At 39.5% G+C, this 21,965-nt stretch overlaps 1 protein-coding gene and 1 long non-coding RNA gene across 23 annotated transcripts in view; one reads left to right on the top strand and one right to left on the bottom strand.

Annotated features, from left to right (window-relative positions):
- The window catches only part of ACSL3 (acyl-CoA synthetase long chain family member 3), a 114,165-nt gene that overhangs the window by 37,306 nt on the left and 54,894 nt on the right, over positions 1-21,965 (bottom strand). For all 20 annotated transcript variants that reach the window (XR_006273972.1, XR_006273973.1, XM_038416204.2 and 17 more), the window contains 2 exons: positions 15,442-15,619; positions 4,885-4,994 (listed from right to left, as the gene is read on the bottom strand). Coding sequence is in view for 18 of the 20 variants with exons in the window: in XM_038416204.2 (XP_038272132.1) it covers positions 4,885-4,994; positions 15,442-15,619 (288 nt within the window). In the remaining 2 variants the exon portion in view is untranslated. The remainder of the gene's footprint in view (positions 1-4,884; positions 4,995-15,441; positions 15,620-21,965) is intronic.
- LOC122455640 lies at positions 6,780-14,524 on the top strand. Of its 3 annotated transcripts, none has more exons than XR_006273977.1 (4): positions 6,780-7,568; positions 11,376-11,421; positions 13,161-13,247; positions 14,094-14,524. It is a non-coding gene; the product is annotated as an uncharacterized LOC122455640 (long non-coding RNA). The 3 variants fall into 3 exon arrangements; XR_006273976.1 differs by lacking the exon at positions 6,780-7,568 and adding an exon at positions 8,656-10,090; XR_006273978.1 differs by lacking the exon at positions 6,780-7,568 and adding an exon at positions 10,591-10,700 and having other exon boundaries at positions 11,376-11,450.

Raw genomic sequence — 21,965 nt, forward strand, 5'->3', positions numbered from 1 at the left:
CTAAGATACGGGATGTAGACCTGAGGTTGAAAAGGATCCTAAAGGGAGCGGGAAAGAATCCCCTAATTATCCTTCATGTGGGAAAAAATGATACGGCTAGAGTCTCGTTGGAAAGTATTAAGGGAGACTATGCTAGGCTGGGGAAGACGCTTAAGGAAATTGAGGTTCAGGTGATCTTTAGCGGGATCCTTCCTGTTCCTAGAGAAGGGCAACAAAGGTCTGACAAGATTATGACTGTCAACAGATGGCTTAGGCAGTGGTGCTATAAGGAGGGCTTTGGGATGTATGACCACTGGGAGGCATTCACGGACAGAGGTCAGTTCTCTCGGGATGGACTTGATCTCAGTAGGGAAGGAAATAGACTTCTAGGATCGAGGCTGGCACAACTGATAAAGAGAGCTTTAAACTAGGAATTGGGGGGAGATGGATGGGAGATGTCCAGAAAATCTCCACGCCAGATTTTAGCATTGAGAGGGAAGAAGATGAAGTAAGAATGGATACAGCCGTGGGTAGGAGAATGTATATAAGGAGCGAGGGCGGTGTGGATACTAGTCTAATAGGTTATAGTGGCTGTAGAATGACTGTGCCTAATAGGGTACAAAATGTGAGCGAGGCCAAACAGCAAAAATTAAGATGTTTGTACACCAATGCGAGGAGTCTAGGTAACAAAATGGAGGAACTAGAGCTACTGGTGCAGGAAGTGAAACCAGATATTATAGGGATAACAGAAACATGGTGGAATAGTAGTCATGACTGGACTACAGGTATTAAAGGGTATGTGCTCTTTAGGAAAGACAGAAACAAAGGTAAAGGGGGTGGAGTAGCATTGTATATCAATGATGAGGTAGAATGTAAAGAAATAAGAAGCGATGCAATGGATAAGACAGAGTCTGTCTGGGCAAAAATTACATTGGGGAAGAAAACTAGTAAAGCTTCTCCTACGATAGTGCTTGGGGTGTGCTATAGACCTCCGGGATCCAATTTGGATATGGATACAGCCCTTTTTAATGTCTTTAATAAAGTAAATACTGATGGAAACTGCATGATCATGGGAGACTTTAACTTCCCAGATATAGACTGGAGGACCAGTGCTAGTAATAATAATAGGGCTCAGATTTTCCTAGATGCGATAGCTGATGGATTCCTTCATCAAGTAGTTGCTGAACCGACTAGAGGGGATGCCATTTTAGATTTGGTTTTGGTGAGTAGCAAGGACCTCATAGAAGAAATGGTTGTAGGGGACAATCTTGGCTCAAGTGATCATGAGCTAATTCAGTTCAAACTAAATGGAAGGATTAACAAAAATAAATCTGCAACTAGGGTTTTTGATTTCAAAAGGGCTGACTTTCAAAAATTAAGGAAATTAGTTAGGGAAGTGGATTGGACTGAAGAACTTATGGATCTAAAGGTAGAGGAGGCCTGGGATTACTTTAAATCAAAGCTGCAGAAGCTATCGAAGCCTGTATCCCAAGAAAGGGGTAAAAATTCATAGGAAGGAGTTGTAGACCAAGCTGGATGAGCAAGCATCTTAGAGAGGTGATTAAGAAGAAGCAGAAAGCATACAGGGAGTGGAAGATGGGAGGGATCAGCAAGGAAAGCTACCTAATTGAGGTCAGAACATGTAGGGATCAAGTGAGACAGGCTAAAAGTCGAGTAGAGTTGGACCTTGCAAAGGGAATTAAAACCAATAGTAAAAGGTTCTATAGCCATATAAATAAGAAGAAAACTATGAAGGAAGAAGTGGGGCCGCTTAACACTGAGGATGGAGAGGAGGTTAAAGATAATCTAGGCATGGCCCAATATCTAAACAAATACTTTACCTCAGTCTTTAATAAGGCTAAAGAGGATCTTGGGGATAATGGTAGCATGACAAATGGGAAGGAGGATATAGAGGTAGATATTACCATATCAGAGGTAGAAGCGAAACTGAAACAGCTTAATGGGACTAAATCGGGGGGCCCAGATAATCTTCATCCAAGAATATTAAAGGAATTGGCACCTGAAATTGCAAGCCCATTAGCAAGAATTTTTAATGAATCTGTAAACTCAGGAATAGTACCGAATGATTGGAGAATTGCTAATATAGTTCCTATTTTTAAGAAAGGAAAAAAAAGTGATCCGGGTAACTACAGGCCAGTTAGTTTGACATCTGTAGTATGCAAGGTCCTGGAAAAAATTTTGAAGGAGAAATTAGTTAAGGACATTGAAGTCAATGGTAAATGGGACAAAATACAACATGGTTTTACAAAAGGTAGATCATGCCAAACCAACCTAATCTCCTTTTTTGAAAAAGTAACAGATTTTTTAGATAAAGGAAATGCAGTGGATCTAATTTACCTAGATTTCAGTAAGGCATTTGATACCGTGCCACATGGGGAATTATTAGTTAAATTGGAGAAGATGGGGATCAATATGAACATCAAAAGGTGGATAAGGAATTGGTTAAAGGGGAGACTGCAACGGGTCCTACTGAAAGGCGAACTGTCAGGTTGGAGGGAGGTTACCAGTGGAGTTCCTCAGGGATCGGTTTCGGGACCAATCTTATTTAATCTTTTTATTACTGACCTTGGCACAAAAAGTGGGAGTGTGCTAATAAAGTTTGCAGATGATACAAAGCTGGGAGGTATTGCCAATTCAGAGAAGGATTGGGATATTATACAGGAGGATCTGGATTACCTTGTAAACTGGAGTAATAGTAATAGGATGAAATTTAATAGTGAGAAGTGTAAAGTTATGCATTTAGGGATTAATAACAAGAATTTTAGTTATAAATTGGGGACGCATCAATTAGAAGTAACGGAAGAGGAGAAGGACCTTGGAGTATTGGTTGATCATAGGATGACTATGAGCTGCCAATGTGTTATGGCTGTGAAAAAAGCTAATGCGGTTTTGGGATGCATCAGGAGAGGCATTTCCAGTAGGGATAAGGAGGTTTTAGTACCGTTATACAAGGCACTGGTGAGACCTCACCTAGAATACTGTGTGCAGTTCTGGTCTCCCATGTTTAAAAAGGATGAATTCAAACTGGAGCAGGTACAGAGAAGGGCTACTAGGATGATCCGAGGAATGGAAAACTTGTCTTATGAAAGGAGACTTAAGGAGCTTGGCTTGTTTAGCCTAACTAAAAGAAGGTTGAGGGGAGATATGATTGCTCTCTATAAATATATCAGAGGGATAAATACAGGAGAGGGAGAGGAATTATTTAAGCTCAGCACCAATGTGGACACAAGAACAAATGGGTATAAACTGGCCACCAGGAAGTTTAGACTTGAAATCAGACGAAGGTTTTTAACCATCAGAGGAGTGAAGTTTTGGAATAGCCTTCCAACGGAAGCAGTGGGGGCAAAAGATCTATCTGGCTTTAAGATTCTACTCGATAAGTTTATGGAGGAGATGGTATGATGGGATAATGGGATTTTGGTAAGTAATTGATCTTTAAATATTCAGGGTAAATAGGCCAAATCCCCTGAGATGGGATATTAGATGGATGGGATCTGATTTACTATAGAAAATTCTTTCCTGGGTATCTGGCTGGTGAATCTTGCCCATATGCTCAGGGTTTAGCTGATTGCCATATTTGGGGTCGGGAAGGAATTTTCCTCCAGGGCAGATTGGAGAGGCCCTGGAGGTTTTTCGCCTTCCTCTGTAGCATGGAGCATGGTTGACTTGAGGGAGGCTTCTCTGCTCCTTGAAGTCTTTAAACCATGATTTAAGGACTTCAATAGCTCAGACATGGGTGAGGTTTTTCATAGGAGTGGGTGGGTGAGATTCTGTGGCCTGCGCTGTGCAGGAGGTCGGACTAGATGATCAGAATGGTCCCTTCTGACCTTAGTATCTATGAATCTATTGCATATGCACTTTATGCATAAGTCTGCTCTGCCTATTTGCTTAATTTCTGATCACTCAGGATACTGAAAATACATAACCATGATCTCAGAATGCTTTACAGAACACAAGTAGATCTAACCTCACCTGCCCTGTTTTCTGCTAAAGGTGACAGATTCAAGACTAACTCTTTTATTCTCTTTGGCATTGTTTTCACAAGCCAAATGTGAGCATTTTTCTGCATCAATCCAACTCCAATGGTGCAAACTTTTTTGTATTGAGGTATTTTAGCTACCCAGCTCAGTAAGATTAAATAAGATATTAAAAATGCCTGCACCTTGTTTACATAATAGCCTCAATCGGTAGGACCATTATAGCTGCACCAGTACAAGTAAAATTATTATAAATTTTACCAGTGTACTTCCTCAGCCAAATTCATCTACCGCAACCATCAACTTAGTATGTTAACGCCTCAACACTAGTAAAAGTTAAATCACTGGGGTAACACTTTCTTAAGTCTTGTTCGGCTACTTTAGATGTTAGTAGATGGATAAATTAATGTTTTCTTGCTTACTTATATAACTTATGAGTCTGATTCTGCACTGCACTGCTTTGCAAAAGGGTAATGGGATTATAAAAGTATGTGTAAACCCCTAACAAATCAAACTGGTAGCTTTTTACACCTCAGCACTGTAATGTACAACAGGTGGGCAGATTCTTGCTATCTGTAAGTTGCCCTTCTGGTTTCAATGGGGTTGTGTATGGACTCACATTCCACCCATGCATTATATATTAAAAGATTAAAGCCTTACTTTGAACTGGTACAGTTAACTGCACAAGAGTCAAGGAGCGTAAAATCAAGCCCTACATTTTACTTTAGATGTTTCTGTTCTCTTATATTGTAAAAAAAAGAAATAAATCTGTAACATGTTAAATACATGCATTAGAAATGGCAAGTAAATCAATAAATTGGGCCATATACATCAGCCTTTTGTCTCCAAAAACACCAGATCACACACTACAACAGATTTATTCACAAAAAAAAGGCATATTCCTTACCTTCAATTTTGTCTGCATCAGCTCTTTACTAGTAATGATGGTTGTCACCTCACTTTCATTTAATCCATGTACTATTGCTGGGCCTCCTAAAGTAGCATACAGTGTAACAACTGTAGGAGAAAAATAAACTTGATAAATCCTTTATAATAAATATTCAAGATATTTCAAAGGTCTTCAAAGAGAAGAAAAGGGGCCTCAGATTAACCCACTCAGGCAAGGGAATCAGAACCTGTGTTGCCAGCTAAGGTAACGACTAAGAAGATATGTAGTCTTATGGTAAAGTATGATATATGCATTTAAAAGAAATGAATGCAAGTTTTAGTTTCTTATGAGAGAAATAAAGAACAAATGTTGCTTATATGATTATTTGTAGTTAAGCAAGCAATAACTGAATATTCCAAAAATCACATGAGTCTGTGTAACCCTCTCTAGACTTGCTCCTCAATCTTCCTAGCTTTTATCATTTTAAATTCAGGAATCTTTTCTTATTTTGTAAAATTTTACACTATACTTAATCTTCCTGCATAGAAGAGGACTAACTTAGATTGATTAATTTCTTGTTCCAGAAATCATATATTCTATTACTAGACTTTTTGAACTGGTGACTGATCAGAAGCTATTTGTAAATTATAATTAATACAAGGTTGAACTTTTCTTAGTTTAAAAATGGGTTCAGAATTTCCCTTCAAACAATTTTGACAAACAGCACTTACAATTTCTGTGAAATACACAAATTTTCTGTGTCTGGTTGGTATAGATGAAAAAAATTTGCACCTGGGAGGCTCTGAAATCAAGCTGCTTTTCTCTCCCTTATCTATATATACATACATACATACATACATACAAAAAGCTCTATCATATGATGTACTTCTAATGATTCCCATTGCTATTATCCATGTACATTATCTATAGCTAAACATCTGAAAACGATTAAATGGAAACAATCCTGATTCACAGTCTTTAAACCCTCACTTTGTATGAGTTTACCCCAAATCAGTTCAGCTGTAATGAAGAAACAGGAGTTTGAGTGGGAGGATCAGCACTGGTTGCAATTATACAAATGTTATAGTAAATTCATATACTGATATTATTACTATTAAACAAGCCCCTACACTAATTTTCAATTATATGCAACATTCAGTTAAATTATAATATGCATAACTGTAGTTTTCAGAGGTATGTAGTAGTTAAAGGTAAAAGTTTTCTTCTACACCAAATGCCAAATTCAAGTATTATTTTATTTAAATTAACTCACCTCAGATTTGTGTCTTTGAAATAGGGCTCACTGAACAGAGTATAAACATTTGCATAAAAAGCATTGCTTTTACCTATAAATTATGTAAGTAAATAAATGTTTAATCTTGAAAGTCTAATTCAGTTATCTGCTAATGAAGTGAAAAAAATATATTTTTATTTCCTGATTTGCATACTGTAGAATATATAGTATGTGACACTTTATAAAGTAATTATTTGAAACATTTGTTCTTCAAAACAGCAACTACAACGGTTTCCCTTAAATTTCCTAAGCTTCTTGTATATGACAAAAATAGGATCAGTTATCCTTTTTATTTTTGCTGTGTTTACATTAAAATCACCAGATCTGAACTGCCTACTGCTGGTCTTTTCAAACATTGATTCTAATTCTGCAATCAGATCTGCATATGCAGACCCTTGTGCCTCTATGGTAGACCCAATGAAGTCAAAAGGAATCTGTAGGTTCATCTGTGGAGATCCAATAGCACGATCAGAGAAGAATTGTTTTTTCATATGATAGGAAGAACACTAATAAAAGAATGCATGAAACACCAATCCTGGAGGAGGAAGGAGGGAAGGGAAGATGGGTATTTTTGAATGTGTATGAGCAAGACAATATACTCATTTTTGTCCTTGTGCAGTGGGGCAGCTGCCCCACTCTGGCATGGAAGGGGCTAGAGCAAGCCAGAGAGGTTGCACAGAGCCCCGGCCAATCTTGGAAGGTCTTACTGGAAGCCAGTCAAGTGGAGGCTTGAAAGCAGCCAATCAGGGCCAGGCTGGGCCCTATAAGAAGGTTGAACGGTAGAGAAGAGCACACAGTCTCCCTGGAGGGAAAAGGCAGAAGAACTGGCTCTCAGAGAAACATTTAAGACAGAACAGAACAGGGCTGGGCAGGATCAGTGGAGGCTAGGAGAGCTCTAGGCTGACGACTGCCAGACTGGGGCCCTGACACAACGGGGCAGAGAAGGTGCTGGGGCTATGGGGAAGTGGCCGAGGGAAGTAGGCAGCAGAGAAGAGCTGGAGGAGGGCAGTAAGTGGCTGCCGCTAGAGGGTCCCTGGTTGGGACCCACTGTAGCAGGCGGGCCTGGGCCATCCTCTTTTCCCCCAACTTGCAAGTGATGAGCGTGGCTAAGCCAGACTGCAGTTTGCCCTTGGAGTAAGGGGCTAGACTGAGGACTGCAGTGAGCCACTGAGGTGAGTGACAGAACCAGAAGCTGCCAGTCCCCCGGAACGGGGGGAGGAGGGAGAGCCAGCAGAGCAGACACAGCCTGAGGGCAGTGTCCAGAAGTGGATGCCGTGGTCCGGGAGTGACATGGGTCCAACTTTGAGGACAGTTAAGATAGAGAGTAATGGTGGGCAAAACACCACTAGCAAAGGCGCACTGTTTAAAGCGCTAATTCCCAAACCAACCAGCAGGAGGCACCGCTTTGGTGAGTGTGCGCCCTGTTACACCTTGCTGAAGTGTTTTTACACAGGTCTTAAAGAACTGAAAAATCTGCCTCTTCATCCAAAATGTTTTGGGTGTCTGTATACCCAGAACATTCAAATAAATGGGCTTACAGCTGAACTAAGTAATCTCATGCACACTTCCATATCCAGAGACTATTAGCCCAGCATTTTAACCAGAGTGTGGTTAAGTAAAGCTTTTCTGTACTGGAAATCAGCATCCACTAGTATTCCACTTGAAACAATGTAGTAAAAAATACTCTTTACTGTTGTTTTTCCCTACCTTCCTTATTTTCCTTGGAATTACCTGGGGAAAAAATTATTTCCTATTGGTGAAGGCTACATTATATTAGAGAGCCACTGGTTTATTCCATTCACACAACTATTTAAGTAGGCAGAATTATAGATACAACGGATTAATTCTGGTCCCACTAAAGGCAACTTCATCAGGGCCAGGATTTCATGGTCAGAAAAACTGCACTATTATGTTAAATACCTTCCATATCTTAAGAGTAACTCATGATTAGGAAAGCTGTAAATCTCAGTAATTACTTCATATTTAAAAAAATTGTACACCCAAATTCCATTACTACAATTTGTGGGAGGAGAACAGATGTCAAGGCTGATTCCCCACTCTGGCACTTCGAGTGCTGAAGGTGGGGGCTTCCAAGGGTTCTAAAAATTAATACTGGCCACTCCAGGCTTGTATTAAACTTCTAAGGTTACAGTTTCTCTCTGTCCTTGGATGGGTAGATGCTGCCATCACCCAAACGCAAAATAACCCTTTGAAACCAGAAAGGTGCACTTGGGAATTCCTTCCTGTGGGGTACCCTCAAGCCCTTTCACTCACACATACACACCCCACCCTCCTGGGGAACAACTGCGAAAGAAAAACAAAGGAAATCAGCTGTTGCCACCAGCTAATTTAACAATATATGCACAAACCTCTTAGGGCACCAAAAAATCCAATCCTGATCTTAAAAGGTAAATTTTATTAAAAACCAAAAAAGAAAATACATCTGGAACTTAGGCTTTTGCTAGATTTTAAAAACCCACTTACAAAATTTAAACATCAGGAATAACCTTCTTGAGGTCCAGTTTAAAGATTATAATCAAAACAAAAAGCATTTGGGGTTAGCATAGAGGAATCCACAAACCAATAAGAAATAAACAGAAATAAACCTAATTGCAACTTTCTAAACATTCCCTAATTTACTTATATATGTGGGATTTCAGATAAGTAATCTCTAGGTATGATTTGATGGTTTTTCATCTGGCTTAAGCATCTCACAGCATAACTGCTCCCTGTTCCCCTCTTTCCCAGAGAATCACAACACACAGACAAAGGGAAGGTTTTTTTTCCCAATTTTAAGAAGTTCTAGCCTTCCCATTGACTCTTTTGGTCAGGTGCCCACTCCTTTCCTTTTACCTGTGGACTTATTAAGCTTTTACAGGTAAAGCAAATAGAGAACAACCACCAAGAGGGATTTCATAGCCAACAGGCTGGCTGGGAGTCTACAAAAGGGAGCTATCCCCTCACTCATTTATCACAATAGAAGAGGAGAAAGGGGCAGAAAGAACCATTTAAAGGGAAGGGGGGGGGAAATCTACAGTATAATTCTAAAAACAAATCTAACTTTACTTTTCCAAAATGGAATCCCAACTGAGTAATGAAGAAAGTTTAGTGCAGTTCACCTCTTGAACAAGTTGCAAGATCCCTAATTCTTTTCACCTTTGGCACAATCATTTATTACAATGGCAAGTTCAAGCTCAGAAGGTTTGCGCCATTATAAGAATCAGATATTTTTAAATTTCACTTGGGCTTTTATCTGGATTTAGTTTGCTGAAATTTTTAACCGGAAGAAAAACCCATTACAGTTTAATGATATTATTGCATTAGCTTTATTTTAGTAAAGTTAGGTCCCAATACCACCAAAGAAAAAGTCTCAGCCTATCAGTGGATATGTAATTTCTGGAACTAACAACTCACTATGGTATACTAAGAAAAAGGCAAAAGCAGCCAGTTTCTTTCCATCAAAAAAGTTAATCATTGACCTTTATTTTTTTCCTTGTTAAAAAAGTCCATCATAGTTTGGAACTGTTGCAGGGCAAATGCACATGCACATTGTTTTCTTTAATTTGGTGGGAGAAAAGGACAGAAGAGTGCCTCTAGTTCCCACGAGCTCTCTCCACTCAGTCCAGTGACCCCTGTTATACAAACAACTTAGCAAAAATTTAGTTTCCCCAAGCCAGCTAGCGTATTGAAATTCCAAAGTACTTGGAGAGAAAAGTATAATCTCTTGAATAAAACTTATATAATTATTCACCTACAAAGCAAACAAGTGAAAAACAAATTAGTTATGTGACAGAGCTGACTAGGCTGAGAGGTTTATATAGTTTACAAGATGGTGCACTGACGTCATGGAGAAAAAGAAAAAGTGAGCTATGACAGCTGCTTGCCACTATCACCAATTCTGATCTGCAAAGTCATCATTACTCAGCAAAGGTATCTAACACTTTCTCAGGCACATCTGAGACTGCATTACATATACAATATTATTAAGTCTGAAATTTAACTTCTATTTGTATATTTGATTTTGGTATTGATCCAAGAAAAGTCTGAAAACAAAAACAAACTTCCAAGCACTAAATTTGTCAGCTGATATAGGGTGAAATCCTCACCCCATTGAAGTCAAGGGGAATTTTTTTCATTGATTTCCATGTGGCCTAGATTTCACACATTAAGACTAGACTCATTCATCCCTATTATGTGTCAAACAGATAAAGTATATTTTTCACAAAAAAGACTTCTGTGAAGGAGTCAAATCCATCCTAGAAAAAAAGCCCAGAGACGTCCAGCCTCAGATTATCAATGTATTAGGAGGCTATTAGGGAAAATGCAATACATGACCTTATGTTTTTGTGGTGTTACTTAACACTGACTCAGTTGTTCCCCGTGGGTGGGTAAGAGGTTTTGTACATGAATAGATTTTGAAAGAGGGAAAAGTTCAATGCAGCTTCTACATTACCAATTTAAACTAGTCATGTAAATCACTCTCTCACATACACAGAACTTCTTTGAAACTTTAAGCAATTTACAGGTCTTGAAATAAAAGGTAAGTATAAAAAAACTGAATATGTAGGATTTTTCTAATTATCAAATCATCTTAGTTTTGTGCCATTCATGAAATATATAAAATACACCAAATTATAGGAGTAAGTCTGCTGATGGATATAATGTTTTTATGGACATCAGTGAGTATAAAGCTTATATCACTAGCATATATTTTGTTCATACTGTACCATAAGATATTATATTTTACATTCCATGGTGTATGGTGCAGTACTGAAGGAATAAGTCTTCCTTTCCATATCTGCAAATTGGAAAAATACTAATACTCATATGTATAATTTAGCAGCAGCACAATAAGTGAATCATTTACCATATTGCTAAAGTTAGTTAAAATATAATTCATTCTGTTCTGACTACGTGAACACTGCATGATACTATCATCTGCCAACAAAAAAGTCAGCCAAGTTCACACAAGATCACATTCTGCTTAGACATTAAATAATATGTCAGACAGTGAGCTGAAGCACGTCTCAGTGAGAGAATTTAAAACATTAAGCCAAATAAAGTAACTCCCCACACCACTCTACACCATGCATTGGGACATTTCACTATGTTAGAATTTTTTAAGACTTTTTAAAATTTGTAAATCTATTTCATTTCCAAGGATAAAATAAATGATCTGTGTATCTGTATCTTATTCCCTTGGGTGTTCGTTCAGAAAATAAATGGATTCTATAGAAGTGGAAGAGGATGGATCTGCACAGGTAACATATTTTGAGGTCTCCAATTAGAGGTGAGTAACCCTGCTCATTTGAGAACTGCCTGTGCAGATCCCTATCCTTGGCAGATTATCTAATAACAGGCATATTTATTGTTATCTAACAATAGGTATATTTAAAGATTTCAGGATTGCTTCCCTAGACTGTGTAGACTCAAACCTTAAAAACAAAAGAAGACTGATAAAAATATCAGATAAGTCAATTTAGTTGCCCAATTTTGGCTAATACACCTCTACCCCAATACAACGCGGTCCTCGGGAGCCAAAAAAATTCTTACTGTGTTATAGGTGAAACCGCATTATATCGAACTTGCTTTGGCCTTGAGCATTTCCATTATTAATAGTCACTTCCCACCCCCTGACTGACCCCTCAGAATCCCCGACCCATCCAACCCCGCCCTGCTCCTTGTCCCGACTACCCCCTCCAGAGACCTCCCGCCCCTAACCACCCCTCCCAAGACCCCACCCCATATAAGCCCCCCTGCTCCTTGTCCCATGACTGCCTCCTCCAGAGACCCCCCCATCCCTAATCACCCCCAGGACCCCACCCCCTACCCAACCCCCCTGCTCCCTTTTTCCTGACTGCCCCGACCCCTATCCACACCCCACCCCCTGACAATCCCCCTGGGACTTCCACGCCCTATCCAATGCCCCCGTCCCCTGACCGCCCCGCTCCCAGAACCTCCGAACCATCCAACACTCCCCTACTCCCTGTCCCCTGACCACCCCCCAAAACCCTCTGCCCCTTATCCATCCCCTTGGCCCCGGCCTGACATCCTTAACATGCCACTCAGAGCAGCGTGTCAAGCCAGACACGCTGATCCGCTGGAGCGCGCAGCCCCGCCCCCGAGAGTGCTGCTTGACCGGGTTATATCCGAATTCGTGTTATATCACGTCGCGTTATATCGGGGTAGAGGTGTATTGTTATAATTTTTATTATAATAGTGCCTACAGATGTCAACTAAGATCAGGACCCCATTGCGTTAGGCCTTGTACAGACATTTAGGGATGAAGGGACTGTGTCTCAAAGAGATGATAATCCAAACATACAAGACTGGGGATGGGATGGCACAAAGAGGGGTAAGCAACTTATCCAGGGTCACAAAACAGGTCAATGGTAGCACCAACAAACCATATTTCCCAAGTCACAGTCCAATGCAGTGACCTATTCACTGGACCATCTTGTTTCTCCTCCTGCACACCCAGGTTGAAAATTCTCTACCATTTCAAAAGAATTGGGCTTGCCTGAGGCCTTTTGACTCTCCACTAATAGCTGCTGCCTCTCCAATAAACAACTGCTTTTTATTTCTACTGAGGTAACATGTTCCAATCTTCCGGATGCAAGACCTGACCCCATTTCCAAGACCAAGATATTGGAAAGCTAATAGATGATATGCGGGGGTTGTTTTCATAGACAACAAGTCTGTGAACTATATTTGCTATTTCAACTGTGGATCTGTGAAAAAGTCACATGGGTTCTTTCTTGCTTTTATCATCCTGATAACACTAAGGAATAGAAGCATAAGAGGGATGACACGGGGAATACTGACACAAGATTCTAGAGAACTGAAGAGAGTGTTGTGTCTAGTGGCAAAATAAATCTATATGGGGGTTCCCCTGTTTCTGAAATATGGACTTGATTATAGCATCTTTCCGAGACCACTCATGATGAGCACAGTACTTATGGCTCAGGTGATTTGCTAGGATGCTTTCTTTGCCTTGCAGATGGAGAGATGTGTATGGCCCTTAACTGCCCTTTATTCCAATACACTGAGTCTGGCCTCTTCCTGCTAAACGAACAGTTGGACTCAGGTGAGTCACCAGCCAAGGCTGGATGTATCTGTTACATGTACAGATAGGAAGAGAGGAAGGAAGGTAGGCAGAGAAAATGGTACTCCCTGACAAGAGCTGTCCAGAAAAGTCCATCATGGCAGGGAATTTGCAATACCTTGCTGTGTGTTCAATAGAGCCTGGATTTCATCCTGCTGGGGCCAGTAAAACATGCATAATCACCAACACAGATTTCTCAGTGTGTCTTGGGCTCTTCCAGCATCTGATCTCTTTTGGATGAGGTCTCCCAAATGAAAGATTCTGAGTCCAGGATTACACCTTCACTCAAGAGGCTCACCTTATAACAACTGTTGCAGTGAAATAGGCAACAGAACAGGAAGAGGAATATTATGGAAGAATATTGTGAAAAGGCAAAAAGGAGACATAGGAGCTCAGTTCATAATAGTGCCTTAGAAAGTCTCCTCCTGCACATCAAATAAAACAGTCTACTTACAATTTCCCCTAAAAAATGCATGCATCCTAACAAATGTTATCACAGTCCTTGAAATGAAGCTAACCACTATTAGCTGGACATCATAAGTGACTGACATCCTTAAAGAATTAAGAAAACATTTAAATACAGTGTCATAAAGCCTATATTACCACTATATTAAATGTGAAATGTAAGCAAGGAGGCTGCAATGACTCCTGCCAGCTTCTGACATTGCCTTGGCTCTAAAACGGCAGGTCCCTATTTCAGGGTCTCTGGTGTAGAGTTTTGGTGCAAATACAGACCTTCTGCAAATGCTATAGTGTGTACGTATCTCCAAACAGAATCATCATTTTTACTATTTCTTCTTATTTCGTTTCTCCTTTGTTTTCACTTAGATGGATCTTTTGAATGCTGCTTTTACTAACTAGTCTTGAGTGTGTGAAAAATTCATCTCAAGAAATGGCTGGACCAATGTGATCATTTGAGGAAGAACAGCCATTTTCTTTGGCAGCTTGAAGAAAAGTGGTGAATAGAAATGGAAAAGATAAGCGGGAATATAAATGCAGCAGGAGAAGAAAAGAGGAACACGAGAGAATTAAGACATAAATGAGGTTTAGGAGACCTACATGGCCAACCAAAATGGGTTCCTGAACAAACATTATTAGTCCTAACCAGAACAATGTAGCTAATTAAAGTGCAAGTGATTTAAATCTAATTAACTTTACTTAAAACAGAAAACTTAGGGCATGTCTACACTTACCTGCAGAGTGATCAATCCAAAAGGGGTCGATTTATCGCATCTAGTGAACATGTGATAAATCGACCGCCGAGCACTCTCCCATCAACTCTGGTACTCCACCGGAGTGAGAAGCGTAGGCAGAGTTGATGGGGGAGTATCAATAATTGACCTCCCGCAGTGTAGACACCACGGTAAGTATCTCTAAGTACGTTGACTTCAGGTATGCTATTTTTGTAGCTGAAGTTGCGTAACTTAAACCAATTTAGCTCATCCTCCCCCGCCCCCTGGGGTAGGCTAGGCCTTAATTTGACAGGTCAATTCATGACAGTGAAGTTATGGATAACAGATAAAAAGTTGAAAGAAAACTGGATAATCTCAGATACACTGATATACAGTGTTGGTCTGATATAATAAAATGAATATAAATCCTTATTCAAATCAAATTTATAACAACAAAAAAGTCATCTTGTAATGCAAAACATGGCAAGTGTCCAATCTGAAATCTAAACCATATAAAGTGTAGATATACATCTGACTCACTTAATTCAATTAATTCTTATAGGGTTTTTATTTATTTATTTTATTGTAAAGGAACTACAGCAACCTACACCGATTCGACACCAAAAAAAATTGAAGATTGTTTCTCTTCATTGCTCATCTCTCAGAGAAGCAGGGCACAAACTAGTCTGAGGAAGATATACTTATTTAACTTTTATGTATTTATTGAGACTCTACTACAAGTGTGGATTGAGGCTTCATAGAACATACACAGGTTTTCTGCATCTAGAGGTTTGTAACGTTACACATCAGAGCAGAATTGGACAGACTTAGCTTAGCATCACAGATACTTTTCATTTAAGATTAAAATATTTTATTTTATAGAATATATACAAATAATAAACTTCTAATACATGAAGTGACCTCAAGATCAATTTGAATTTTCAGATTGTGTCATGAGATCAAAAGGTATTAAAAAAATAGGTTCAGTAAAGAGAAGTACTTACGTTGGTAATTGCACATAAAGCAGGCCTGTGCAACGATCATCCACTCTGCTCTAGTCTCACAGAAGATGGCAATGTTAGTCTTCGGTTGCTGCCCCAATACTGCTAAGCCATTTCCAAAATTAGTAGCTTTAATGTAGACTTCATCATATGAGAGCCAAGTGTATTTTCCAAGGATGACCTAATAAAGTAATATAAATTTATGTAAGTGTAATTTAGAAAAGGGTAGGTACCCGGGCTTCAGCAAAGATCTTTATTATGCCTTATCCCATGTGAAAATATGAACAATGTAAGTCTAAAAATATAATTATCAAAGTTTGCCAACATTGTGGAAGTTTCACGTGTTGTCCCTCAAAGTCCAAGTTAAATGGCTCTGTACAAGAAAATTATGTGATTGTTGAGGGAATAGAAATTGGTTGTAGGGTGGGTGTGGCATACTGTGGACCATAACGGCACGTACAAGAAGCACAATACAGATGTAACAAGGAGTCTGGTGGCACCTTAAAGACTAACAGATTTATTTGAGCTTAAGCTTTCGTGGGTAAAAACTCACTTCAAATTTTCACTCCATGCATCTGAAGAAGTGGGTTTTTACCCACGAAAGCTTTTATTTGAGTATAAGCTTTCGTGGGTAAAAACCCACTTCTTCAGATGCATGGAGTGAAAATTTGAAGTGAGTTTTTACCCACGAAAGCTTATACTCAAATAAATCTGTTAGTCTTTAAGGTGCCACTGGACTCCTTGTTGTTTTTGTGGATATAGACTAACACGGCTACCCCCTAATACAGATGTAGTTCAAAATGCTAAGGACATCCTCTCCTACTCTACTGTCCCTCCCAAAACATTTGCCCTCTACCACCCCAGAGAACGGGCACACAGTTTGGTCCCACAATTCACAAGGACTGTGACATCTCCTAATAGATATCACAGTTTTTGTTTCTGCTCCCACACTTGGGAAGTACAGTATTTGGGGTCTTCTGAGGCCATGCTAAACACCACAGTAATTAACCCTTAAGTATTTAAAAGTTTATTCCATGTTAAGAAAAGGATAAAAGCTTAGTAGTAAAAAATTTTCTCTAATATTCTTTTTGCTTTACTGGTTTCCTACCAGTTCACCCACCTGCCAACCCACCCTTCCCAGCACCTCAGCAGCCTATCTTGAGGACTTCTGGGAAATCTAGGCTCCCCAGTTCCACGGTAGCCATTTGGCTGAGAAGTCTGGGCTCCCCAGCCTTAGCCTAGGAAACTCAGGTTACTGCAAAGCCACAGAGCTTGGGAGCTCAGAAAGCTGACTGAAATGGACATGATAGTTGTCAGTTTCATGACTATCCCCCATTAAATAGCAGCTATGAAACTGACCTAAATTCTAGTTAACTTCATTTAGCTGCTGCTTTTTGACAAAGCTGTGAAAAAATATTAGAGGCAGGTACTGGAGTTATTCATAAAGAAAGAACTCCCTCAACAAAAAATGGGCAACCAAGGAGCCAGAAGCCTGGCAGCCCTTGCTCCCAAACTCCCAGCAGATCACCTGACTGGTTGCCACAAAGTCAGGGAGCCCAGGAGCCTATGGATCTTATTCCATTTTGGAAACACTGAAATATTCCAGCTGTCTCTATGGTTTTGAAACAAAATATTGGGCATTTAGCTGGTCTGTAAAAAATTTTTAATTTTTTGGATTTTCATCCTGTTTTGGAAATCTGGAAATCTGTTTCTCTGCCAGCTCTAGATATAAAGTCACCTGGAGAAATGAGCAGCAGGACCCACTTAAGATCACCACCACCAAACTCTATTTTCAGCCTATTATACTAAGGGATCCAACCAGAGGCCTACTGCCATGTAATATTTATCACTATAATCCACTCAAATTTAACATTACCTACCAATATAATTTGCAGAAATACATGTGAAGGTCAAAACAACAAATTACTAGAGGACTGGTAAGAGATCCCTAAAATAAGCAATGGAATTTCAATTTTAACCCTTCAACACAGATTTTTGTTTACATGTTGTATTTAAAGTTTAAACTAATTTGTCTTATGACATCTGAACAAGGGGAGTCCTGCTTTAGCAGATCTTATGACTAAACCAGTGCTTTCCTTCACCAGAGCTTAGCAATGATACAGGTGTGTTTGGGGAGCTGGGAAGAGCTTTTATTAACTAAGGAAATTTTACCTCTATTAGCTATCTCAGGTACTGAAGATGCAGCAGCGTACACCCCAGCACAGGTTGTACAAGCCCACCTGGAACACTGGGTAACAGCACATGCTGTTGTGGCTTCACAAATGGTACCTCAGCTAATTATATCAAAGCTAGCTTGGGTACATATACATGAACTGAAACCACACCACCTGATTGCCATGTAGATAGATCCTTAATCTCCCTGCACGTACACATATGCTTCCTTGATTCCCTGAACTCATTTTCCTTACCCCAAATCCCATGGTCCCCTGCATCCTTGTCTGTTCCTCTTTCCAGGACATGCCAATGTCCTATCACCATCTATATGCCACTTCCTCCTGCCTTCCCAAGCACACATTTTCTGAGGATGTGAACCAAAGCCTACTTACCACCCTCCAGGCTTCCAAATAGAGTGGCAGAAGACAGCTGTGAATGGGGGGGAGGGTGACAGGAAAGAGTGCAATGGGGAGCAAGGAGAGTTAGACTCAGCAGCACAGAGGCCGCTTGCTCCAGGCTGGGAAGAACGATCCCAGTGGTTCCTACCTGCTCCTTGACCCAATCCTGGGTACTGCAGCAGCCACTCCAGCCCCTCCTGATCCCATTCTCATCTCCGCAGCTTTATGTAGGGGCAGAGTCCACAAAATGTTTCCATTGCCATTCCGGTTCTGCCACCAAGTATCCTAATTCCAAATCCATTTCCTTTCCAATCGCCTGACCTCATGTTTACACTCCTAGCTAAACTGCCTCAGTTCAGCTGGAGTTAGAAGATCAATTTATATTATAAAAGGTTGTTCTTTACACACATGGAGACAACTCTTTATATCTTTTTCAGCACCATGACCCCCTATTTCTACACACACACACACACACACACACACACACACACACACACACCAGTTAACACGACTCAGATTCCTAAGGCGATTTTTCCTCCTCAAGGCATACAAAAAATAATGTACAGATATTTACCTATCAAAAGAGTATTTTGGAATTTTGAAAAATATTTTTAGAATTTCCCTTGCACTGCTTCAGTATTTTTATTAAACGGGATAGGGTGAAATGATACTTTCTTCCTCATCATTCACATTGATGGTTCAGAAAAAAAATAAGACGCTTTGGAAATCACTGGTTCAGAACCTTTGTAAGGTAATGCCTATAATGGATTTTTAAAATTATGATGGGTTAGTTTGCATTTTAATTTAGTCCTTGTTAAGAAAAGGGTTTTCTGATTTTTAAAACAATTTACAATAACTTTGGTTCTTAATCCACAGAGAGTACAAAAACAACGAAGTGTGAATGTTTAAACAGGTACTTTCCATTGTACAGCACTTAGTGCCAAACTTAATAACCAGTTTGCTATATAAATATCCCAATCCTTCAAACACTCACATACATGCTTAAACTTTACACACTTCAGCAGTCCCTATGGGGACTACTCATATATGTTAAGTAAAGCATGCACACAGGTGTTTATAGGCTCTATGAGGTCAAAAGTAATATAAGAATCTCTTTTATCATTTATAACCAAACATTGCCAGAAATACTAGGTATCGAGGCAGTGCTTAAAGGTCTCTTGAGGAAGAAGTCAACCTTAAGAGTGGAAAACAAAAAATAAATACTGCCCTCTAGTGCATCTGATTTTTTAATTTATCTAAACAGCAAATTAACTGCTAAAATTATACTGATTATGAAAATTAATATACATGTTCATACTTTCAGTTAAACAGAAAAAATGTCATACACAAATATGAAATATTTGGAAATATTTTAAAACATTGAAGAATAATCATTTAGTGATCCTTGGACAAATCTCTTTCACATATTTGTCCATGCAGTGTTGTGGTAGCCAGTCTGCTCCCAGGACATTAGAGAGGTGCATGAGGTAATCTCTGTTATTGGAACAACTTCTGTTAGTGTGATAGACAAGCTTTCAAGCTACACAGAGCTATTATTCAGGTCTGAAAAAGGTACCAACAGAATAAAAGTTATTACCTCTCCCACCTTGCCTCTCTGCATATTTGTCCAGACATTTAATATATTAGGAATGGGATTTTTTAAAAGTGCTCAGCCTTGGACCAACTCTAATCTCACTAAAGTCAACAGGGCTAAGCCAAGTTTGAGCACTTTTCAAAGTATGACCCTACAAACATTAGAATATTGTTTTTTCCTCAACATTATTGTTTTATTTTAAAAAATAAAATAAGAAAAAGCCAAGTACACAAAACCAACTCTTGCTTCCCCACATTCATTGCTATAAATCCAAATGCAGTTTTTTATATATAGATATACACTCTCATATAGAAGAAGCACCACACATATATCCAAAACATAGGAACTGCCTATCCAGGAACTGGATCAGACCTATAGTCCATCTCATTCTCATCCAATGTCTTGTTTCTGACAGTGGTCAGTACCAGATACTTCCGAGGAAAGATGCAAGAAACCCCACAATAGGCATAAGTAGGCTAATCTGCCCTCCACATTAGGTCTTTTCCTAATACACCTCTACCCCGATATAACACGAATTCAGATATAACGTAGTAAAGCAGCACTCTGGGGGGCAGGGCTGTGCACTCCGGCGAATCAGCGCATCAGCATGTCTGGCTCCAACAATGCTGCTCTGAGTGGCGTGTTAAGGGTGCCGGGCTGGGGCTGAGGGGTTGGATAAGGGGCAGAGGGTCTCAGGGGGCAATCAGGGACAAGGAGCAAGGGGGATTGGATGGTTCGGAGGTTCTGGGGGCGGGGCGGTCAGGGGTGTTGGATAGGGCGTGGGAGTCTCGGGGGCCCCGTCAGGGGGCAGAGGTGTGATAGGGGTCGGGGCAGTCAGGGGAACAGGGAGCAGGGGGGAGGGGTTTGGATGGGTCGGGGGTTCTGAGGGGTGAGTCAGGGGGCAGGAAGTGACTATTAATAACGGAAATGCTCGAGGCCAAAGCAAGTTCGATATAACGCAGTTTCACCTATAACACGGTCAGATTTTTTGGCTCCCGAGGACCGTGTTATATCGGGGTACAGGTGTAGTTAGAGATTAGTTTAAACCCTGAAGAATGAGGTTTAATCTCTCTTCCAAAATTTATGTTAGCTATTACAACTTCAGATATTTTTATTATTCATATAAATCTCCAATCTTTCTTTGAATCATACGAAGGTTTTGGCCTCAATAACATCGTGTGGCAGTGAGTTCTAGTCCCACATTGTGTGAAAATTGTATTTCCTTTTACTAGTAGTTTTTAATTTTCCAGTTTTTAATTTCAATGCATGTCCCCCTGTTTGTGTTATGAGATGGGGAGAACAGAAGTTCCTGAGCTACCTTTTCTATTATTCATTATTCTATATACTTCTACCATGTCACCTCTCATTAGTCTTCCAATTCTAATCTTTTTATTCTCATTTCATATGAGAGTTTTTCCATTACCCTAATCAGTCTTCTCACCTTTTTATGAATAGCCAAACATTCTATTCTAATTCTGGAATATCCTTTTTGAGATGCAGTGACCAATACCACATGCAATATTTTAGATAAGGCAAACACCACCAATTATAATGGAATTAAAATATTTTCTATATTATTCTCCATCTCATTCTTTATGCATCCTAACATCTAGTTTACTTTCATGAACACAGCTGCACAATATCATTATAGATGATGATTTCCTAACTCAAAAAAGTTTTGCAGCCAACACGGGGAATGTTTTTTTTAGACCTTGTCTTAACTGATAAAGAAGAAATGATCACAGAACTAAAAATTAATGGTAGCTTAGATACACCTAATCATGACTTGATCACATTTATAATGTGCAAGCGGAATAATGTTCAGACCAGTAATACATACATTTGTTGCTTTAATAGTGCCAATATCACCAAGCTGAAAACAAATTTGAGCAAAATCAGCTCAGAGGAAGCATTTAATCAGAAAAATGTGAATGGTAATTGGGAATCATTTAAGAACGCCTCAATAGATGCCCCATAAGCCACACTCGAGAAAGAACAAAGTCCAGGTTAAAAAACAACCTGGTTTAGAGGGAAGTGAAAATAGCTATAAATAATATATAACAAATGATTGTAACGAATATAAATCAGAAACGAGGAACTACAGAAAATAGTTAAGGGAAGCAAAGGGACATAAGGAGAAATCTAGGACCAACAGAGTTAAGGACAATAAGGAGTTTTTAAAATATATTAGGAACAAAAAGAATCCTGACAATGGTATTGGTCTATTACTAGATGGAAAAGGCAGGATTATCAATAATAATGCATAAAAGGCAGAAGTATTCAATAATTATTTCTGTTCTGTGTTTGGGGGAAAACAAACACATGAGACAGTCTCACTATATGGTGATAACACTTTTTCC

This window comes from Dermochelys coriacea, chromosome 9 (genome assembly GCF_009764565.3).
Source record: "Dermochelys coriacea isolate rDerCor1 chromosome 9, rDerCor1.pri.v4, whole genome shotgun sequence".
Lineage (NCBI taxonomy): Eukaryota > Metazoa > Chordata > Testudines > Dermochelyidae > Dermochelys > Dermochelys coriacea.